At 40.0% G+C, this 21,972-nt stretch overlaps 1 protein-coding gene across 3 annotated transcripts in view; it reads left to right on the top strand.

Annotated features, from left to right (window-relative positions):
* The window catches only part of LRCH1 (leucine rich repeats and calponin homology domain containing 1), a 187,257-nt gene that overhangs the window by 158,612 nt on the left and 6,673 nt on the right, over window positions 1-21,972 (top strand). For 2 of the 3 annotated variants that reach the window (XM_065895829.1, XM_065895828.1), the window contains 4 exons: window positions 4,470-4,579; window positions 8,933-9,070; window positions 11,780-11,857; window positions 20,523-20,729. In XM_065895829.1, the coding sequence (XP_065751901.1) occupies window positions 4,470-4,579; window positions 8,933-9,070; window positions 11,780-11,857; window positions 20,523-20,729 (533 nt within the window). Of the gene's footprint in view, window positions 1-4,469; window positions 4,580-8,932; window positions 9,071-11,779; window positions 11,858-20,522; window positions 20,730-21,972 lie in introns of those variants that run through there. The other variant, XM_065895830.1, reaches the window with a different exon arrangement.

Raw genomic sequence — 21,972 nt, 5'->3', positions numbered from 1 at the left:
TATTTTCCCTTTTTCATTTGCAGTGAATTGGTGGGTGCTAATTTATACTTAAAATTGATCTTTAAACTGTCACTGGAAAGTGAATGAATGGACATATCTATCTTGGGCCAGTTTACAGACATTTTCTGGAATTGTTTTACCATAATCTTGCACTTCTAGGTATTATTTTCCCCATTACAAAAATGATGAAACTGAAGCTGTGAGATGAGAGGTGTTTCAGTGGTTCAGTATTTTGTCTTCATATTAGAATCATCTGGGCATTTTATAAACAATAGCTGCCTATACCCCACACTGCCTGTGCTGATTTTTTCGGAGTAGCATGGAGTCTTCGCACTGATTATTATTATTTTACTGATTTTATGTTATGTTTAAGTAGGTGAAAACCACTGGGTTGAATAAACTGCCCAAGACCATAGAAAGCATTTTGAGGGCACAGGATTTACGTAATTCATTTTTGGGCACCAGAGGGAATAAATGAATGCACTAATTAGATTTCTGATTTACGTTAACCTGGATCTACAGTTCACGATACTTTTTCAAAGCCACCATACTGCTGCCCTTGAATTTGTATGTCTTCAACATCACACCCAGTCCAAGTTTTTAATTTCAAAGGAGAAGTTGAGAGCCAAATTCCAAAACCTCATGTGTCCACAGAGAAGAAATCTAGAGTTAAATTTAGACAACAGAGGTTAATGATATAGACTGATAATTTCTATGCAAAATTCCTTTCACTTAATAATGAAATAAGTAACATGTCAGGCAATTTTTAGAGGAGCGAGCTTTCTTTGCTTAACTGAAAGATACTTTTACAACATTTAGAAAAAGTTTCTTGTTCACATCCTTAAATATTTCCTGAGTGCCTCCTATGTGTTAGGCGTGATGCTCATTACTGTGGATACAGATCTGAAAAAGACAGACTAGATCTCTGCCTTCGTGGAACTTTTATTTCAGCCTCTAATGCATTCAGACCTGGAGACTAAGTTTTAGGAGATTTTTCATGTTAAAAAAAATTGAGATGACTGATTATCAGGGTAGGGTAATCTCTGACAAGGTATTCTCCATATAAAGTGATCTTTGAATGAGCGAATTTTTGAAACACTTGTTTGTTTATTCATCTAACAAACTGCTTTGTGGGGCAGGGGTAGAGGTTTAAATTGGAAACAAACATAAACTCTTACAGATTCCTCATGGAGAAAAGCAGACCTCTCCTGTAAGACAAAGTGAAGAGTGCCGTGAGAGACACAGATAAAGCATGTTGTACATTCACAGCTGACAGACCACTCCCAGGTCAGGGATGAAGGTGAAGGAGAGGGTGAAGGAGGAGGTAGAGATAACGGAAAAGTCAGTGGACTTGGACGTGTACCTGCAAGGACGCATTTGATATTCTGCATAAGCATATTCACCATTCCCTGCAGAGTCTTTGCTTAGAAATTTGTCTCTTCAGCTAAAGAAATTGCAAATATAAACAAATCGTCCTTTTCATTCTTTGAATGTTATCAGTATTTGATAATACAGTAATTAAACAGCTAAGCAGGACTCATTATTTCCTGCATCTTAAATCACCTATTTCCTTGTCTCTTCCTACCCCTTGTGCATGCATATGTGTGTGTACACACACACACACACACTGACACACACCCTCACTCTGCTCCCTTGCCCCTCTTTTTTTCTTCTTATTTACACAATCAGTGTGACATTTGATATGAGAGACAGTTACTAACAGGGCGGCTCTTAATATTGTCTTGCAGCCACAAGCTAAACTTTTATTCCCCTGAATTAAGTAGGGGAGTTCTTGAAACGTAGTGATACGAAATTAAGGAAGACTGGAATAATTCCTCCATAGATCAATTTCCTGAAGTTTTGACCAGGCTGGTCACTGCATTTATTATTTAAATATGACTTGAAAGAAAGAAAAAACAAAACAACTGTGGATAAAATAATCAGAGCTACCATAATGGTCCTATTAAAATTATTCTGTCATAACAAACTTACGTGCTCTGTAGATTTATTATTAAATAGTTCATTTTAAATTCTAATATACTCTACAATAATTAATCTATTTAGAAAACTAGTAGTATTATAGTCAGGTTTCCAGTAATTTTATGTACATTTGAAGTATTCAGCTTAAAAATAATGGTTCACATATGTTTTAACACTTTTTGACCGCTTACCTTCATAAAGCAAATACCCGAGCATGCATTTTGTATTTTTTGAGACGTATGGGAGTTTAAGATGAAAAGCAATGCCAGGAAATTAAAGCCCAGATACCACTGAATTATCTTGGTGTCTTACACAGGGCTCTAACAGGGTATAGATACTTGAAGAGTGTGCTGTTAGCCAAAAGTTCACGGTTAATTTAACTTCCTGATAGCTTCGTATTCAGAATGAAATCTGCCAGTAAAAACATACTGAAAATATTAAACATGTAGTATTAGATAAGATTTCCCCCAGAAGAAAAGGGAAAGGAAAATAAAACCTCCAAAGAAAACAGTAGATTTGTTTAAACGGTTCTGGGGCTCCCCTTGCTGGCCAGTGTGTGTATTACTCAGCTAAGTCCACATTCCTTGACTTTTTTTGGTAAATTCGGTTGACTTTTTCTTTGGTGGTGTGGATTATTTCTAGACTTTACATTTTAATATACATCTCTTCTGGTCCCTATGTTTAAATGGGTAGATTTTTTTGGTTGGTCTCAATATGGTGCAAAGGCAAATTTAATGCATTTCCAGTTTCTTCCGTGCTTCTTCTTTTGTCAAATTCTTCCTCGTTTCCCTTTGCTCTGTGAACTTCTCATCTCTCCCTGCTGGTTGGTCAACCCTACTTCCTTTGCCTGCCTTGCCTTTGTTTTTGAAACAATTGGTCTCGCTTCCTGTGGGGTTTGGTTTTTGTAGGTCTTGGTGACAAGACTTTGGCTCTTCCTTAGGTGGCTTGAGGCAGAAGCCCAGGCCCCAGGCTGACTTCTCTCTGAGGTTCCAGAAGGTGTTAACATATACAATAGATCATTCCCTTGCTCCATTAACTTCTGTAAGTCACGGATTTCTTGAGATGTGTCAACTTTCTGGTCCTCTGTAGAGCACCAGAGGGCTGATTCAGATATCCGAGAACTGATTTAGAAAGAAAATACTGAAATGTGAGAAGTATAGTGCAAGACACTTATTAAAGTGTTTTGGTTCAAAGATACAAATTGAGGTTAAAACGACATAGTTGGGTGAATATGGGATAATTGATTATATGGTAGACTCCAGTTGTTTTTATTCAAAGTATATTTGTAAACCATATTTCATTAAAAAACAAATAAATTGAAATGCTTTTAAAGTGGTTCATAGCAAATATTTGGCAGAATAGAATAAGCGTTACATAATCTTCTTATTCTACATCATTGAAGATTCGGTAATTGAAACTCCTAGAATTACAGTATGTCAGTGCAGCCTTCTACGTGGTATTGATTTTTAAAATTGGAGTTCTCTGCCCCAAATTTTCTGAAGTGCCCCCCTCATTTGTCCCCCTCGCCCCCAATCTGAAAATCTATGGGACATGGGGAACCAACTACAGCTCTTAACCGTTCTTTGCCCCCTCTGGTGTGCATGGAAAGTTGACAGTCTTAATAAGATAAGAATCTCAAGGAAGAAAAAGATTCAAGTTTAAATTCGCCCTGGGCTTTGTATCCTAATAAAAATTGCCATAATCACTCTGCCCTTACATAGCATATTTTGTACCTTCTCTGTTAGTCTTTAAAAGATGTCATCCTTCAAAGGTTGAGAGCATTCCTTTTCTCTGCAGCCAGGGCCTTAACTCCTTCCAGAGTTGCCACTGTGAGTCGCCGTTTCTGGAGGTTGTAATTTTAAGGACCTGCAGCCAGAGATGATCTCTTAAAACTGTCTCCCATCTTGCCAGCTTTTCTAAAAGGAGTCTGTGGTCATCTCTGAAGAGCTGACTTTTGGGATGTGCTGTCAGTGACATGATAGAAGGCAGAATTTTTCCCTCCACACTCAGATACCTATCTGAGTGGATAGTGTGTTTCATCACTTAGTTCCTAACCCAGGCTGATGAAAAACCTCAGCCAACAGAATCCTTAACCTGTGCTTGTTTGTAACCTGTAAAGCAATTCTGTCTTATTAGCTGAAACAAAGTATCCAAATTTAATGAAAGGATTGTGAAACCTGGAGTGTAGATGAAAACTTGGAATAAAAGCAGTGGAAAAAAGAGAGAAGGGGTCTGGAATGGTGCCAAGGATGACCAATCCCTTTCCTGGATTCAACTGATGGTTTGTCCACACAAACCAGAATAATTGAATACATAATCTTCTCTAGCATATTCGAATTAAGCTTTTCATGTGAAGTCAGAATTTATTGTTCTGTGAGTGGTGAATGAATTATTTGGGATAAATAAACTATTTGATTTAAATATGAGCAGCCCTATACGGCATCCTGTACTAGGCGCTCCATAAAGGCTTTTTTCCCTTTCTGTTACAGTGTTTCTTAGACCACAGAGAAATTTGGAATCTATAGACCCACAGTTTACAATTCGGCGGAAAATGGAGCAGATGAGAGAAGAAAAAGAACTGGTGGAACAGCTCCGAGAGGTACCGGGAAACATTGTATAACTGAATAATTCTTTCCAGAATTGAAGCAGCCTTCTGTATTTTTCAAAAGTAGACATTGGGGACTTCCCTGGTGGTCCAATGGTTAAGACTTCGCCTTCCAATACAAAGGGTGTGGGTTCAATCCCTGGTTGGGGAGCTAAGATCCCACACGCCTCGTGGCCCAAAAAACAAAACACAAAACAGAAGGAATATTGTAACAAATTTAATAAAGACTTTAAAAATGGTCCACATCAAAAAAATCTTTGAATAAAAAAAGTAGACTTTGAAGCACTGCAAACTGAATATCTAGTTTCAAATCTAGCCAGCTCACTGTTTGATATTGGACAAGTCACTTAACATCCCTGAGTTTGAGTCTTTTCATGTATTAAAAACAATAGTTCCCATCTACCTTCATGGGATTTTATGAGAAATATATGAGATAATGCAAGTAGAAATACTTAATACCTATGTATAAAAGCTAGTATTATTTCAGTTCTGGTATGCTTTAAAAAATGCATTGTTATTAATTTACTTAATAATATGCCATGAATTTAAAGATATTTATAGTTAGCCTTACTACGTACCCCAAACCGGCCAGAATTTTCGAATGTCGTAATAGGCAAACCATTTGAGTTCCTACCAAGGGTGAAGTCTCGTGCTGGGTGCCAGGGAAGATTTCAAGCTTGGTGATGGCAGGGACCATGGCTGTCTTATTCCTTGTTGTGTTTCTATCCCCAGCACAGCTCCTAGTGGGAACTGTGTATGTATTTTTCTACCCTCATGGTCTTTGTGTCTAGTTAGGAGGATCGTATGTAAATATGTGGAAGATCGAACAGCAGGACAAGGGTCAGTCACCAAAGAACACACTGGTATTAGTTATTAAAGGCAGTACATCATGAATCACTACATAAGTTCTTTATATTTAAAGAGAAGTATCATAGCCGTGAACTAGACGAATATAAGAAGCTTCTTGAAGAGGTAGATTTTATACTACATCTTCTCCTTTCACTAGCAAATGATTATTGACTGCTCTCTGTGCCAGGCTGTATAGTCTAGGTGACAGACAGAGAAAAGAACAAAAAGGTCCCTGCTGCATGAAGCCTGTAGTCTATTGAGAAGACAGAGTAAGTAAGAAGGAAACAAATAAATACACAATTTCAGATAGCAGTGAGTTCTACAAATGAGCAGTGAATCCTATAATTAAAATTAAAGCTGAATTAAGGCAGGTCAGAATCTTTGTTGTTGCAGATGATACTTTATATACGGTTTAGCACATAGTCAGGAGGAAAGAAAAAAAAACCCAGAAACCTCTTACCACCACTTTAAGCCACTGTGGTTGACTCAGCATTCACATAGGGCAAGTCAGTCCTCTGTCATTTGCCTAGAATATTTGGATGTGCCGGAAACTTGGGAGGTGAACTTTCGGAGATATGTAAAAATAAGATCAGAAGTTGAGCTATGCCTCTCAAAGAGTGATATAATTTTCTCTTAAAGCCTGGGTCATATTGATAGCTTATGTTTTAATTTAGAGATGTAAAATTAGAGACTGAAAGCATGCTTGCATCACATGGGCGTCACATGGGCTCTCTAGTTGTGGCGTGTGGAGGTGTCTGTACAAGACAGTTCTGAAAGAGAATTATGCAACACTGTTACATGCACTGATTTTCAAGTGCTTCACTTATTGCAGATCTCCCAATAAAGGCATCCTTGCTTACGCTGTTATCCATTTACAAGGAGCTTCTGCTGTAAAGCAGAAATTTGTATTTGAAGTTTTAAAAACCGATCTATCTACTTCTGCTTCTGAGAAGATAGAGTTGATGTACTTTTCCCCATTCATCCCACTAAGTACAACTAAAACCCCTGGTGATTATATATAAAATAAGCATAGAATCACTCTGAAAAGTGGAGAGAATAATTCAGACTAGCTGGGCTCCTTGGGACTAGGAATGACAGTGGTGGTGAGTCCAGTGGGATTTCTTTTTTGCTTTATCTTTCTCAGACTTGAAGGTGAAGTAGTTAGAAACCGGAAATGCTAATGGATACAAATTAAGAAAAAAAAGTCCTAATGAAAGCTTGCTTACTTTAGTCAAAGGACCAGAAAAGGGGCAGCCTAGGGAGAGAGAAAATTTTTAGACATTAAAGGCTCTACTCCAGCTAAACACTGCAGAAAACCCGTGGTCCCACCCCTACCCATGCCTGCAAAGATGGCGTAGGCAGCTAGACTTTAACCTCTGCTGGGATGGTATCAGAGAAGGCCACATTGGGAGCCAGGAATTTCATTCCCATGAGCTAAGAATGATCCCGTCCCCTTCCATAGTATCAGTGGAGCCCACATGGGGAGCCTGGATTTCCACACCCACACCAGTCACTGACAGCAAGTGGGAATCTGCATTTACACAGCAGTAACAAGGTGGTAGCCTCCCTTTCCCTGCCAGAGCCGTGTCCAAAAAAGCCAGCTAAAACAGAAAGTTTAAGTAGGATCCGGAGTCTCATAATACCAGAAATGTCCAGGTTTCAACCAAAAAAATCACTCATTCTACCAAGAACCAGAACGAATGTGAAAAGATAATCAACAGATGACAACACTGTTGTGGCAGAGATGTTACCATCTGACAGAGATTTTATACTGTTCATGATAGAAATACTTCCACAAGCAATTACGAACACAGGTGAAACAAAGAAAAAAATAGAATGCCTCTGCAAAGGAATAAAAAATCTTAGCAGAGGCTTCCCTGGTGGCGCAGTGGTTGAGAGTCCGCCTGCCGATGCAGGGGACGCGGGTTCGTGCCCCGGTCCGGGAAGATCCCACATGCCACGGAGCACCTGGGCTCGTGAGCCATGGCCGCTGAGCCCGTGCGTCCGGAGCCTGTGCTCCGCAACGGGAGAGGCCACAACAGTGAGAGGCCCACGTACCGCAAAAAAAAAATCTTAGCAGAGAAATAGAAGACATAAAGAAGGACCAATGGAAATCTAGAACTGCAGAATACATTATCCAAAAGAAGAAGCCCAGGGGTTGGGCTCAACAGCAGAATGGAGGTAACAGAGAAGAGAATCAGTGAACTGGAAGAAAGAACAACAGGGATTACCTAATCTGAGTAGCAGAGAGAAGACAAACTGAAAATAAATGAGCAGAGAACCCCAGGGACCTGTGGGCGTGTAACACATGATACACATTCATGTCATGGGGGTCCTGGAAGGAGAGGAGAAGGGGAGTAGGGCCAAAGAGGTACTGGGGGTGGGAGGGAAGTGGGTGTGGCTGGTAAAACAGCATTGTGAGAGATCCTTGTGGTGATGGGCGTGTTCTATCAACGCCAGTGTCCCGATTGTGAAGTTGTAGTATATATTTTTGAAGGTTGTTACCTTAGAGGGAAACTGGGTAAAGCGTACAAGAGATCTCTCTGTATTACTTCTTATAACTCCATATGAATTTATAATTATCTCAAAGTGTTTAATTTTTTAAAAAGGGAGAAAAATTGATTTTTGAACTAAAACATGGTCTTAGAGAAAAGCATCTCTTAATCCCTTTTCTGCCCCTTGCAGTCTGTCTGAACCAGTTGGATTTTGGTTTTTTAATTTATTTTTGTTTATTTTATTTTATTTATTTTTTATTGAAGTATAATTGACTTAAAATATGATTTTAGTTTCAGGTGTACTACATAGTGATGTGATATTTTTACACATGGCAAAACGATCCCTATGGATTTGGCTTTTATTGTTCAACTCAGTCTGGTTTTCTATTTTCATTGCTAAGTCTGAGGCAATGTTGAACTTAAGAAGTCCGCTTTTTCTTTTTTGGCTGTCTCGGGTCTTCGTCGAGGCACATGGGATCTTCACTGTGGCATGTGGGATCTTTGGTCGCGTCACATGGGCTTCTCTCTAGTTGTGGCGTGTGGGTTTTCTCTTCTCTAGTTGTGGCGTGGGGTCCAGAGCACATGGGCTCTGTAGTTTGTGGCACTCGGGCTCTCTAGTTGAGGTGCGCGAGCTCAGTAGTTGTGGTGCGTGGGCTTAGTTGCCCCGCGGCATGTAGGATCTTAGTTCCCTGACCAGGGATCGAACCCACGTCCCCTGCATTGGAGGGCGGATTCTTTCCCACTGGACCACCAGGGAAGTCCCAAGGAGCCCACTCTTTTAAAAATTCAACTAATTAAAAATTTTAGACACAACTGAATTTTTTTTCTACAGAGGGATTTTTATTTTAATATCTTTTGAAAAGGTTGAAATCATGTCAGTGTTTTTCCACGTGTTCTTATCCTTCTCCATAATGAAACTTAAGTCTCAGTTCATAAATACCCATAACTGTATTTTACCCTCAGTTGCCTGAGAGCAATTGGCTTCCTTCTGATTCCTTCCCAGAGCATCGAGATGAGACTCAAGGTCAGCCTGCACGAAGACCTGGGGGCTGCCCTCATGGATGGCGTCGTCCTCTGCCATCTAGTCAACCACATCCGCCCACGATCCGTTGCAAGCATCCATGTCCCCTCACCAGCAGTCGTAAGTAACACCATATAAAGGGAAACTAACTCTTACATCAAACAAACTCCTTTGGGACAGTATTGCTGGTTAAAGATACCGATGGGATCTCCAGGACCCTCCTCAAATGCTCTGTGCTGGGCCCCAAACAACCAGAAGAGCAGAAAAGGAATAGCATTTCTGAATGAAGCAACATTTTCACTGTAAAAAGGGAAAATATTTAAAGTAAGTATGTAAATGACAGAAAAGGAACTTACTTCAAATATAAAGCAAAACACGTTAAAGAAACGCTTGGGGTGCTAACTTTAAGACTGTACAAAGATTCATTCCTCACAAGGCATTATTTAAACAGTGAGAAGTCTTTTGGGGAAACTTCTTTTGGTTGATGAGTTCTCTTCTAAATGGAAACTCTTTCCTCTATTAATTATTGAGGATTTTAGGATAGCTCTGAAAAGATGTGGATTCTGTATAAAATATCATTAGTAACTTGTCAGGCCAGAGGTTGGTCAGCTGGTCATTACTTCAACAATTCCTTGATCACTAGCTGTGCTCAGGGGTAGGTTGGAGATACCAGGGAAACTGGGGAAAGATGAAAGAGACCGAGCTAGATGCCATTAGTCCCTAAAAATCCTCGTCTCCATGTGGGGGAGATAAAGCAGGCACTGGCATCCTTTTCCTATAATCATGGACCATATTACCATCCAGAAGAGAGCTGTGGAGTCATGTTATGGTCATTCAGATGAGGGAGGGGGAATCAAAGATAAGCTGCTCTTTGAAGCCTACGTAGGGTTCAGACAAGTAGAGAAAACCTCTATCCATACTATTTACTATTAGGTGAAGCAGAAGAGTTTAGGGGCTAAGAATGTAGGGGTTGGATTCCAATTCCACATCTATATAATCCATACGAATTTGGGAAAGTTATTCAACCTTTCTTGAACTTGATTGGCTCTTCTCTGTCATGGAACTGCTCCCATGAGGATGAAATGAGGGCCTACATGTGATATAAATGTGAATGCAAGCCATTGTGATCGTTAGTGTTTTTGAACAGATTTTTCAAAAGCCAGAGCCCCCAACCTCAAGGCACAGTGTTCATAAAATATCATAGGAAGAGTCTGTGGAGTGAAAGCCTCACGTGAAGCCCCACCCCCCGCCCAGGAAAGCATCGTAGTGGCATTATTTTTCTTAGTTTCTTTTCTCTTGGCAGCAGGAAAAATTAGCTGATGATCGCATTTCAACTGTCAGTTTTCTTTCTATACCGTTGAATATATTTTTCCCTTCAAAAGACTGACCACTTTTTTGCCTCAGAAAACACAGGAAAAAAACCCCAAAACAAAACAATTTGTCTTCTGATTCAAATCTGCTTTATCTGCCTTAGTTTGGGCAGTAAATTCTGTCCTATAATCGAATATGAAAAAGTTTTAAAGTCCAAACTGCTGTTAAGTTGTTAGAGCTGTGTACCAGATTCTCATTCAGTATTTTTCCCCAACTTATAAGAAAGAAAGTACGATTCCTCAGCCTCCAATTTAAATATACAGTTATTGTGTTATAAGGTATGAGGACACTATGAATCATGTTATCTACACACATTTGTATATTTGATCAATTCTTCAGGAAAAAAATGCTACATTCTTTGGTTGTCACCTTTTATCTTTTACAAATAAAAAAATTTAATTGAAAATATAATGGGAATAATGCTTGATCGGAGAAAATGGAAAAATGCAGGAGGAAAATATATCATGTTCTATCCCGCCACCCAAAGACAACCACTGTTTACATTTTGGCTTTTATGCTGCTAACATTCCTTCTACATGTAAGTTGTTTTTTGAATTGTGAGCTTCTCATATATACTACTTAGTAGTTTTTAAAATGTATGAAAACCTGAGTATTTCCCCAAGTCATTAAAACTCTTCATAAATATCCCTTTTAACAACTGTGAAGTATTTTAGCTTATGTTATTATATTGTAGTTTTCCTTTCTAGAAATGTTTCTAAATGTCCGCTTCTCAGAAATTCCTCTCTGAGCATCTTGAGCTCCCATTGACCAGACCCAGCCACGGCGTAGCGGTAGAGCCCGCTTCCATCTCCAGTCTGTGTAACATTGCCTTACAAACACTGTCCACGCCCGTGTTTGCACAAGTTGCTCACTCTAACCTAGAAGGCTGCTCTCCACCCTGCCTCTAAATCTCCTTGCCTTGCAGCATCACCAGCTTTCTAATAAAACCGATTGCTTTGGCGAGAAAGAGAGTCATTGGCCTGGTGAATTTAACCCTTCATATAGAAATATATTTGCTGATGGGAAAAGGTGATGTTTATGGTGTACTTTTAAGTAAACTAAAGCAGGTTACACAACAGTATGATCTCATAAAAACTGTGTGTGTGTGTGTATGTGTGTATCCACACATATACATTCACATACATGTGCAGAAAATCTTGCACATGTGTATATACATATATACACGTATGCAGAAATTCTACATATAAACACATATCTATGTGTATATATGCACGTCTTTGTGTACACACACAGTGTCTAGAAGAATATAATCCAAAATATTAACAGCTCTTTAGGTGAATGTTTCTGGATAATTTTTTATTGTCTTCTGTTTGCTTATGTATTATTTTTCCCCAGTAAACGTGAAGTACTTCTGCCATTTAGAAAGTTTAAAATTTAACCTGTTATTACAAGTATTTCTCTTAGTAATTCTTTATTTCTGAATATTTGCATTCATAGCCTAAACTTAGCATGGCCAAATGCAGAAGAAACGTGGAAAACTTTCTGGAAGCATGCCGAAAATTAGGAGTACCAGAGGTAACGTCAAACTTAGTTCCAGTAACTATGTTTGAGTAAAGATTTTACTTAATATATGTGTTTGAACCTATTGAATAGATATACACCTTTGTCCATCCTTTTTCATCTCAATCTTTCTTGAGGAATAATGTTGAGTAAGTTATATAAAATTTTAGTTTAAATTACTCTATTGCAGTGAAATTAAAATGGCTTAAAATGGTATGGTCAATTCTGAAGAAAAGGGGAATATAATTTTTTTAAGGTTTTGAAATAAATACAAAATTCCAAATTAAAAAAAAAAATTTAGCTGGCTTGATTCTCTTCTCAAAGAGCAGAAATTGCTGAAGCTTCAGTGAGCCTTCTGTGGGTTACATAGGGTAGAATTTTGGAGGTAATGAGTAATGATTTTTCCCTATCCAAAGCTCTTAAGCACAGTAGACCTGTAGCTGACCACTGATTTGTTGATTTGCACTCCTTGTAGGTTTGGGGTATGTAGTTCAAAATAATAAGCATTGAAAATATTATAATTATTGTTACTATTATCATTAATCACAACCATTCATAATAACAATGTTTGTGTGTTGCTTTATAGTTTGTTAACTGTTTGTATTTACATTTTCCCCTTTAGTCCACTGTAGACCCAATTGGCAATTCCTTGTAGCCAGCCCAGCAATGATTTGCTACTTTTTCTTTCTCCCAAGCTAAGCCCCAGCCTTAGCCTCAGCCAGATAAGATAGCTGATTTGGGTCTTCTGACGACTTTCCTATCAGTAACATAAAATGATTTCTTAGGGAGATAAAAGACAGTTCACTCAGAATTTGGGGATAAGTTGACAAGCTTTTCATCATTGTGATAAAGGGAAATAGACAGAAACTACATTTCTTAAAATTTTCTTCTGTCTTTTCTAATGTTCCAGGAATAAAGTAACTACAAACTCTATCATGAGATACTGTTTTTGAGTATATGAAGGAATTACATTTTCATGTAGTTCTGCTAATTGATAGGAGTTAGTTATTGGAATTGAGTAAGGCTTTTTCCCCCTCCCTCCCTCCCTCTCTCCCTTCGTTCCTTCCTTCCTTCCTTCCTTCCTTCCTTCCTTCCTTCCTTCCTTCCTATTTTTCAGCTTGGTGACATTTGAAGGTGAGAGTTAAGTGGTGGGCTTCTAATCTTATTTGAGGAAAAGGAGAGATTTATTAAAACATCTTTAAGTCAAAACTGTACCAATTAAAAGAAGCTTTCAAATTCGTTTTTAAATAGAGTATAATCTTTATATAAGGTACTAAATGTCTTTATGATCAATCCACATGTCTTTCAGCAATGTTAATCTGTGTGTCTGTATTGTATGTATGCATTTTACTATTGCCCGTACATTTCTTGGCTTCAGGTGTTTGTGAAATTCTCATGCGCCTACCATTTTTAATGATTTGATTCTGTCATGGGTTAATAAGTGTGTGTGAATCAAAATGATCACACCAAGTTTCAGATTGTAAATTATTTGTGTCTGTACTCAAAAACGCTGATGAGTTAGGACCAATCCCCTGTGATATTTTAAAACTCATCATTTTTCTTGGCTTACGATGACACAAAATGACGTGGAAATGCCCTTAACCATTTATTGTGAGTAAAGATTGGTGATTATGATTTCCTTCTAAAGTGAGGCAAAGGAAATTAAATTAGCATCAAAATGCAGAGAAAATTTTATCATAATATCTGAATTATGCCCCTGGCACTAATAGGCAACTGATCATTCCAGAGACAATTGAATTACAAGAAGTAAATCATCTTTTTTGCCAGTGTTCCAACTTAACTATGCTTAGTAAGAAATAGATCACTAAGGCTATTTTTGAAAAGATTTTTAAGATTTGAGGTGATTTTCAAGTTTGCATTGTGTATGTGTGTGATTGTGTGTACATCTATATCCATCCTGATGGATAATCCAGTAGCATCTTACTGGTGACTAGAGTTACATTAAGTTCATCGTTACTAGAAAAAATCTGTTCGTTGGTTAGCAGTTGAACTTCTTTAATGAGATATGTTAAAGGAAGGGAGGAATATTCTAGTGGAAAACCAGAAATTGCAATTGGAGTGCAGCTGGCAAAACTTGCTATATATACTCAAAGGAACGTGCTTTCATCTCTTGGAATAAATGAGTCATAAATTGTTGGAAATGAGGAAATGTTTTCATCTAGGAAAGCGATACTAAGTTGGGGGAGGGGTGGAAATAACCCTTTCTTCCACTGCTTAAGATGGTTGATGATTTGAGTATATATGTGGCACATTGCAATTCTAGTTGCAGGAACTCTCCCCTTGCAGTCAGACATTTTAAAAGCCTGGCACTTAAAAGCGGAGGACCTTTAACGTTACATTTTCTTTTTTTGCTTCAAGCTTAATATTTGGGTAACAAAATACTCACTGATTTCCCGGGAGCTTAGTGAATTCCTCCTAATTTGCAAGCTTGCCCTGCTTTCTTCTCCATCCCTAACTTATCTACATACACAGACCGATAAGTCACGGAGATCTGGAATTCTGTATTATTTTAAGCTAAATAGCTAACTGACAATGATAAATCATCCTGTAGAGACTGAGAAGTCGCAGCTGTGCTCTCAGCCCGAGTTTGTTGCCCTTTGTAACAGAATCACAGTTTGAAACTACAACCCAAAGTCAGGGTTGGCAGCTTACTCAGTTTTATCAGGTTCATCTGGGTGGAATGTGGTCACTGAGCAAATGATGACATATAAATTAATACGATAGGAAGGAAGCGATTTAAAAATTGTTCCAGTTGTTATAGTTTTTATTATATTTTCTCTAGAAGTCCCCAGGTGTGGTCAAGGTTCATGAAGCATTTTATTGTGTGCCCGGTGGAGTGGCTTCCCTATAAATGTGGCTTCTTCGAATTGGGTGCATTCAGAACTGCAAACAGTGTAAGCGCCCTAGTTTATTTGCAGAAGGTCGGAGTAGGCACCAAGAGTAGATGGATACGGCGACTCTAGACCTCTGTCTGTTATTCCTGACATTTGGATGAGGCTACATCTATACCTTTCTTAGTCCAGGGGCACAGACAGGACTTGGCAGTCAACGCCACCTATAGAAAGGAGTTGACATCACAGAAAGAAGTCGGCGTTGGGTTTCTGGAGAAATTCTGTTAGGGCGACAGCAGGCGTATTTGCTATCATCTGTGAGGGATCCTGGGAAGAGGTAGAGGTTTGCTGATGACAATAGCAAGGGCAGATGCTGAAAAACAAATCGGAAATGCCGCCCCCCACCCCGCCCCGGCCCCAGCAAGTTCCTTTTCCGGTGGCAGAGTTAATATCTCTTCAGGTAGTTATTTCAGCCTGGGTCACTTCTGCTGCCCATTTCCAGTGCCTTGGGGTTTTTTGTTTTTGATTTTGTTTTCCTGTTTGGGGCCAGTTCTTCAACTACTGGGACAGATTGAGTGACTGCCACCTGGAAGGAGAGGCGTGAGGGCGAGTGCGGAGGATCTGTGAGCAGAGCGCGGGACACGGGGTTTGGGGTGAATTAGCCGCACCTGTGCTGTTAACTGGTTATGTGCCCTGAGGCAAGCCTATTAAAGCCTGGAGCCGTGAACCACTCGCCGGGAGCTTCTTGCAGCTGTATCATCTTCTCAAATGCTCACGGTTGAGGCTCGGAGGCCAATATTTTATTACCAGGCTCTGAGGAAAACGAGGCCCAGAGACATTACACAATTTCCTAAGCTCACGCCCGCAGTTGGGAGGCAGCAGAGCCGGCGTTCGAACCCCGGTCCGTCCGCGTCCAGCGCCTGCCTTCTTTCCGGCACACGCAGGGGCTCTCTGCGTCCGAGTTCCCTGCTCTGCAAACTGCAGGTGTTGGACTTAAGCAGTGGATTAAGCCACATTCTCCAGAGCCCCTTGATTCTTTCGGAAGCCAAGCCGGGGCTGCACGTCACTCCCACCCCCTTGATTCAGCCACAGCAGTTTCTCCTTTGCCCGTGTGGCATGTATCGGCTTTCCAGTTAAGAGTTCCTTTGGGGGAAAAGTGTCCTGTTGCTAATTATAGTTTGAAAATCACTAGACCCTTAAGGTTTCTTTGAGCTGATAGCCCATGGACGCTCAGCTCCATCCCGCAGCGCCATGATCGCTTTCCCCCATCAGCTCCTCTGAGGCAGGAAACTTACTCGACGTGCCTCAAGGCACCCTTGGAAAATCTGGGGGTCAGGTGATGTTGCTGGCACCATCCCATGGCCCCTTGTAGTGTTGATGTCGGTGGTCAGACTGTGCAGCTGTCTCTGACCTCCGGTGCAAGTGTGTCAGCTTGATCTTGAACACAGGCTTACCCTTGGCGGGCTTCCAAATTCTTCACTATATACTCTTTGTATCACCCAGGAATCTGACTTCAATTAAGCCTTGGGGTCATGAGGCTATTTGCGGACATACTGAGGCTTCCTTTGCCTTTTCTGAGTCAGCTTGGTCATTCCTGGCCCCTGATCTTGATGTTGAGGATTCACAATTGGCTACTGGGGGTCTCCAGTTTGATCCAAATTTAGGGCTGTTTTAGGGCTCTTACTAGTATTGTCTCAGGTCGAGAGAAATCTCTCATTTGTGAAGCATCGAAAGTATTAGAAAATAGATATATTTTTTACTCACCGGGGAAGTATTTCACCTTGATTTTATTTTTTGATTTTTTTGGAGGGGAAGACACTCTGGTCTTTTTCTAAAGGGAGATCCCCTGGTCTCTCCCTCTCAGAGGAGACAGCCTGGTATTTTTCTGAGAGAAATTGCCCTGGTCCCTGTCTGAGGAGAGACACTGACGTCTCTGTCTGAAAGGAGGCTCCCTGGTCTCTGTCTGAGGGAAGATGCCCTGGTCCCTTTCTGAGGGGAGACCCGCTGGTCTCTGTCTGTCCACTTGATGTTAAATAAGTAGCCTTGACCTCCAACCTCTGTAAGGAGCAAGGTCCTTAACTTAACAGACCTGCGCTGTTTAGAGGAGGAAGAGACATGGAATAGAAATGCACCTTGTTTTCTAGCTGCCCAGCCTCTCCTGTTCATTACTGTCTCCAGAGGGGAATTGGGAGGAGGGTCAGGGCAGCACCTCCATCAGCTGTACAGGGCTCTTGCCTGCCGGATAGCACAGAGGCCAGGGGTCCTCACTAGACTGCGGGAGGTGGAAGGTTTTCCTTCCCTATCTACAAGGACAGGTCCCTTGGTGTCCAGCCTCTGCATCTGCCAGATGGAGTTAAAGATAAAATCCTAAAGTACACTGAGATGCTAAGGATGATTGCATTGACACAGGTGGAATTATGGCTGAGTCTTCTTTTCAGTGCCTTTCATATTTGTATTTTGTTGACTTTTATAAGGAGATACTATTTTTGAAAGTAATTGCAAAGCTTTTCCTACTTTATACCTGTTGTAAGGGTTTAGGACAGTTTATGTAAATGATCTGAAGTTTTAAATTGAAAGACGTTCTGTAAATTGAAGCTACCTTTTTTGTTTGTTTGTTTTAATCTTGAGAATAGGAGATACGAATTCCTTCGCCTCTTTGAACCTTATGTCTCTTTTTTCCCCCAAATCAATGACTTTAATATCAGTTTAAGTCATAACTAATAAACACTTCTGGGGGATGGTGAGATTCTTATTACAAGATTTATTTTAAGTTTCCATTTACATTGGTTACTTCCGAGGTTGGATGATCAGAGGTACAGATTGACACCAAGTTATTATTTTATTAATGTAAATTTTTAAATCCCTGATGCATTAAGAAGAGCCAGTCTCTAGCTTGTAAAACCAGTCATCTCCAATGGTTAGTAGGTGTGTATCACCATTCATGTAAGAATCCTTTCCCCCTGTGTGTCTCCTGGTGGTAGAGCCACTTCCGGTCAGTGGTCTGACATTGGTACATGGTTGAGAACAAATACTTTCTCGAAGCAGCATCTTCAAAGACCTTGAAATTGCATTTCTAGATGAATTAGCTTACTGATATTAGAGTTACTAAGTGCATAAAATTGGTGATTAGTTCTTATATATCTGGAGAAAACTCTGGAAACCTTTTCCTACCTTGCTCCTCTCTCTGCCAAATTACACCTTGTCAGTTAGGACTTTACATTTTCAGAATGACCATTATCATTCTTGTGCTATGACATTTTAGATTAAAAATACTTTGTAAGCATACTGCCTTTCAAAATTAAATAAACAATATTTATAAGCATACTGCCTTTCAAAATCAAATTTAAATAAACAATATATTCTAAATTTCTTAGAATTTAGTCTGTATTATACTCAGAATGCCTGTAAATTAGACCTTTTGATAGATCTGTATACATTTTTGTTTCTATCTGTAGTGTTTGGGGAACCTGAGTTAATCTCTAATAGTAATCTTATTGTGATTTCTGTTCACTGTCACGGGAATTAGCGCCTGCAGTCGCCTCTCAGGACTCTGAGTGTATTAACTATGTTTTTTAAAGGCCTTGCAATAATTACTAATGCTCTGTAAATACATGGTGAAATTTGGCCTCTTTAAATTTCCTTCCTTTTTAGTGTTTTCCTACTTTAATTGTAAGAAAAAAATAAAGCATAATCTGTAAGTCCCTCTTATTATTAAGACTGAAATTTGGAAAGCACAAGGGTCAGAAAACTCCAAGGTTCCCCGGGCAATTTCAGCCCTGGCTTCCCATCATAGCGTCCTTGAGGGACTGATCTGACGGCCATGGGCCGTGTGACGGGGGGTAGAATCAGAGAGTAGCCCACACTCCACACGTGGTGATGCTTCAGATTTTGCCTCCCAGCCAATCTTAGACCCATACTTTTTTCTTCAGAGATCGTGATTTAATTTAAACCACCCGCTGTAGACTGTGAGTCTAAGCTTTACCCACTTTAATCTGAATAAAGCCCAGAATCTGTGGGCATCATGAAATTATTCCCAGCTTGAGAAGAATGGTCTGTGTTGCCTACCCACGCGAGAAGTGTACTTCTGAATAGATACACTGGAAACTGCAGACAATCTAATTCTTAGTTGTTTGATGGAGTTGCTGGGGAGCAGACCAGACATTTTCCTTAGGGTTCCGCGAAATGTATTGAAATATATCCTGGAGATAAAATGATTTGCTTTTAACGTGGAAATACCACTTTGTGACAGTCACATTTTGGTGTGCACGTACCTTCTGTCTTCTGTCTGTTTTGCTCAGAGTTCACTGATTAAGCACACCATTGCAATAGAAAACTCCTCTTAGATGTTTCCCCATCTGTTAATTCCTGATCAGCATCTCTGTCACAGTGAAATCCATTCTATGTGCAGCTGTTTTAATTCTTGAGAAAATAACAATGGTAGCTCGATTCCTCTAAATGCGCTGAGAAAAGATGCACAGTCTGAATAGATATAACATGATTTATTAATATCCTTAAAAAAAATCTTTTGTTAAGAGGATCTCTACCTTCATAACTTAAGATTAGGAGGTTTATAATCTTATTCAACGCACTTACATTGATTATCCCTCTTTACCAGAGGGCATCAAGCTAACTGCAGAAGATACGTGCAAGACAGAATCTCTGTCTTAGAATCATCTTTCAGTTGCTCTGTGATTTGCATCTGCTTAGCAGTGATGCTAAAACAAAGGGCAATATTGTTGCAAAGTATATTATAAAATATATAATATATATATTTTAAATGCTTTGCCTAATTTGGACATAAAGCTGCATTTATGAAATATATCACAGATATTTTCAATCCTTGTTTAATTTGGAAACAAAGCCAGAACTTTGGTACATACTGACATGGCAATTATAATCATTTTTAATTTGAAGCTGCGGTCATTTCTGGTTCAGGAATTCAGGGTATCAGAAAACCATTTGCTTCCTGATAGCAGTAGGCATCCAGAGGTCAACTCATAGGACTATCTTATTTGTGCGTTTAGTTGATAAAGTAGGAATTCTGCCTCCTTACGTGGTGACTGTCAAGTAGACAAAACGCGGAGGCCTGTTCTCCCCGCCCCTCCCCCTACACATACCTGTTCGGTGGTGAAGAAAGGTACACAACTCCTCTATGCAGGAATGTACTTTTATTCTAACTGCAGATCTAAGAAGCCTCTTTTAAACTTTTGGTTTATGTCCAGGTGTAAAAATGTGAAATTTAATGTAGTTTTTGGGCACATGTAGGCACATGATTAAAACTAGCATTCCCCAGAGTTTCTCAATAATCCTAAAAGGAAAACAAATTAGGCGCATGTATTACCTTTCGGAGAGAAATACTTTATCTTCAGTCTTCATAGACCAGGGTAAAAAATGCACTAAGAGAATGGTGAGGAAAGGTGGGGATTAAATTTTGAAGTCTGTGTTTTTCCCTTTTGTGTAGTGAAGACCTCAATGTCCCAGGTGCAAAGCTCTCATTCTTATGCCATTGCTGACTCTTGATACCACTTAAATATTAGAACTGTTTGAATACCAGAAGGATGTATAAATTACAGAACCTCCTATTCCTCAATAGTGAGATTCTGGCTGAGGAATTTCTCTGTCCTATTTGCATAGACTGTGTTGGGTATGCTGCTTTTTGTAATTAATTAAACAATCTGTGGTGGAACGGGTTTTACCTGCTTGAAATAAGGGGTTACTCTTGCCATTTGCTAGTAACTAAAAATGTGTGCTTCTTTTCAGCCGTTGTTCTGTGTATTTTTAATTGTATGCACTGTCTCTTTCTGTTCTGATGGCTGCCCTCGGAATAGGCTGACCTCTGCTCTCCGTATGACATCCTGCAGTTGGATTTTCGTCACATTCGAAAGACTGTTGACACTCTGCTGGCACTCGGGGAGAAAGCCCCACAACCAACTTCTGCCCTCCGCTCCAGGGACCTTATAAGCTTCTGTCTTGTCCATATTCTCTTTGTAGTGCTGATATATATCACTTACCGCTGGAATGTTCTGTCTGCGTAATGCCCGCGTGTGCATCCCTACACTCTGCTCTGTCGCCCTGCTCCATGACAGGGTCCTTCCTCCCTCTGGGCCTTTGCCTTGCAAACTTCCATCCCTGTCATCTCTTCAGTAATCTCTGGAGTTTAGAAGCCGAACATTTCCACATCAGATTTTCCAGAAGCACAAACTTTGTAGAAAGCAGCTCCCATTAGATAGTTTCTCTCACTTGCTGAGAAACAGTGAGGACAGAGTGTATCCATACCTCTTGCCTCCTCATCCCCATAGTGCCAGCAGCAGTGCTCTGCAGTGCCTCTTCTCTCTCCCAGTGAGCTTTGCTGCCTTGGGTAGAGCCGAAGAAGATTCCAGAACAGGAGCAGAGGGGATTTAGCGTATGAAAATCTTGCCATTGGGTCAGTATTTAAGTCGACTCCTAATTCAGGATTGGGCGATTTAACTGTAGAGGGAAGACAGAAAGCCAGCATTGGGGGTCCAGTTTGGTCTATAACAATCTTTAATAATGCCACTGTTGACCAAGTTGAAAAATACCATCTGGAGAATGACTCCTTTGCTGGCCAGCCAGCTGGCTTCCTCCCTGCTTCCTGCAGCAGGAGCTGTGAAGGGCACCAGGGAGGGTGACCCCCCCCACTTCCACCCTGAGTGAGCCCCTCTGCCCTGCTGCCTGAGACAGGGCTGTGCAGAAGGGCGCTGGGGAGGAAGGGTCTGGCGCAGTCAGAGTGCCCCCTGGAGGATCCACGGCACACCACTCTTTCTGTGTAGTTCTACTTATTCCTTGTTTGGTCTACTCTGACCGAGGCTCTTAGAAAAGCATTTTCCAAAAAGGGTTTCTATTTTTAAATAATGTAATGGGTCATTTCGCTTTTTTTTTTTTTTTTTTGCTACATCACATCATAACTTCAGGTCTAGAATGTGATGGATTTGACAGTATTTATTTTCAAATAAAGCCGTGAGTCATGGAACATTCTTGGGCCTAGGGCTGGGGTTACTATGACAGGAACCAATAAGATTGCTCTTATTTTAGAAGAATGTAGTTTCTTCGGTGACTTGAAATTTCCATTTAACCTTTGATTTCCAGTGACATTAGCAACCTGCTTTTATGTTTAAGTAAGCTTAAAGGATTATATATTAATAACTATATCTGCTTTCGGAGCAATGTGATCAGTTTGCAATTAAAGAAAAAAGACATTAGAATCTTATCTAGGACAAGATATTCCTGGTTCTGGGATGTCGTCTTATAATATGAGAC

The sequence above is a fragment of the Phocoena phocoena genome, chromosome 18 (genome assembly GCF_963924675.1).
Source record: "Phocoena phocoena chromosome 18, mPhoPho1.1, whole genome shotgun sequence".
NCBI lineage: Eukaryota > Metazoa > Chordata > Mammalia > Artiodactyla > Phocoenidae > Phocoena > Phocoena phocoena.
The sequence above is the reverse complement of the archived record's forward strand: the minus strand, read 5'-3'. Positions and strand labels throughout refer to the sequence as shown.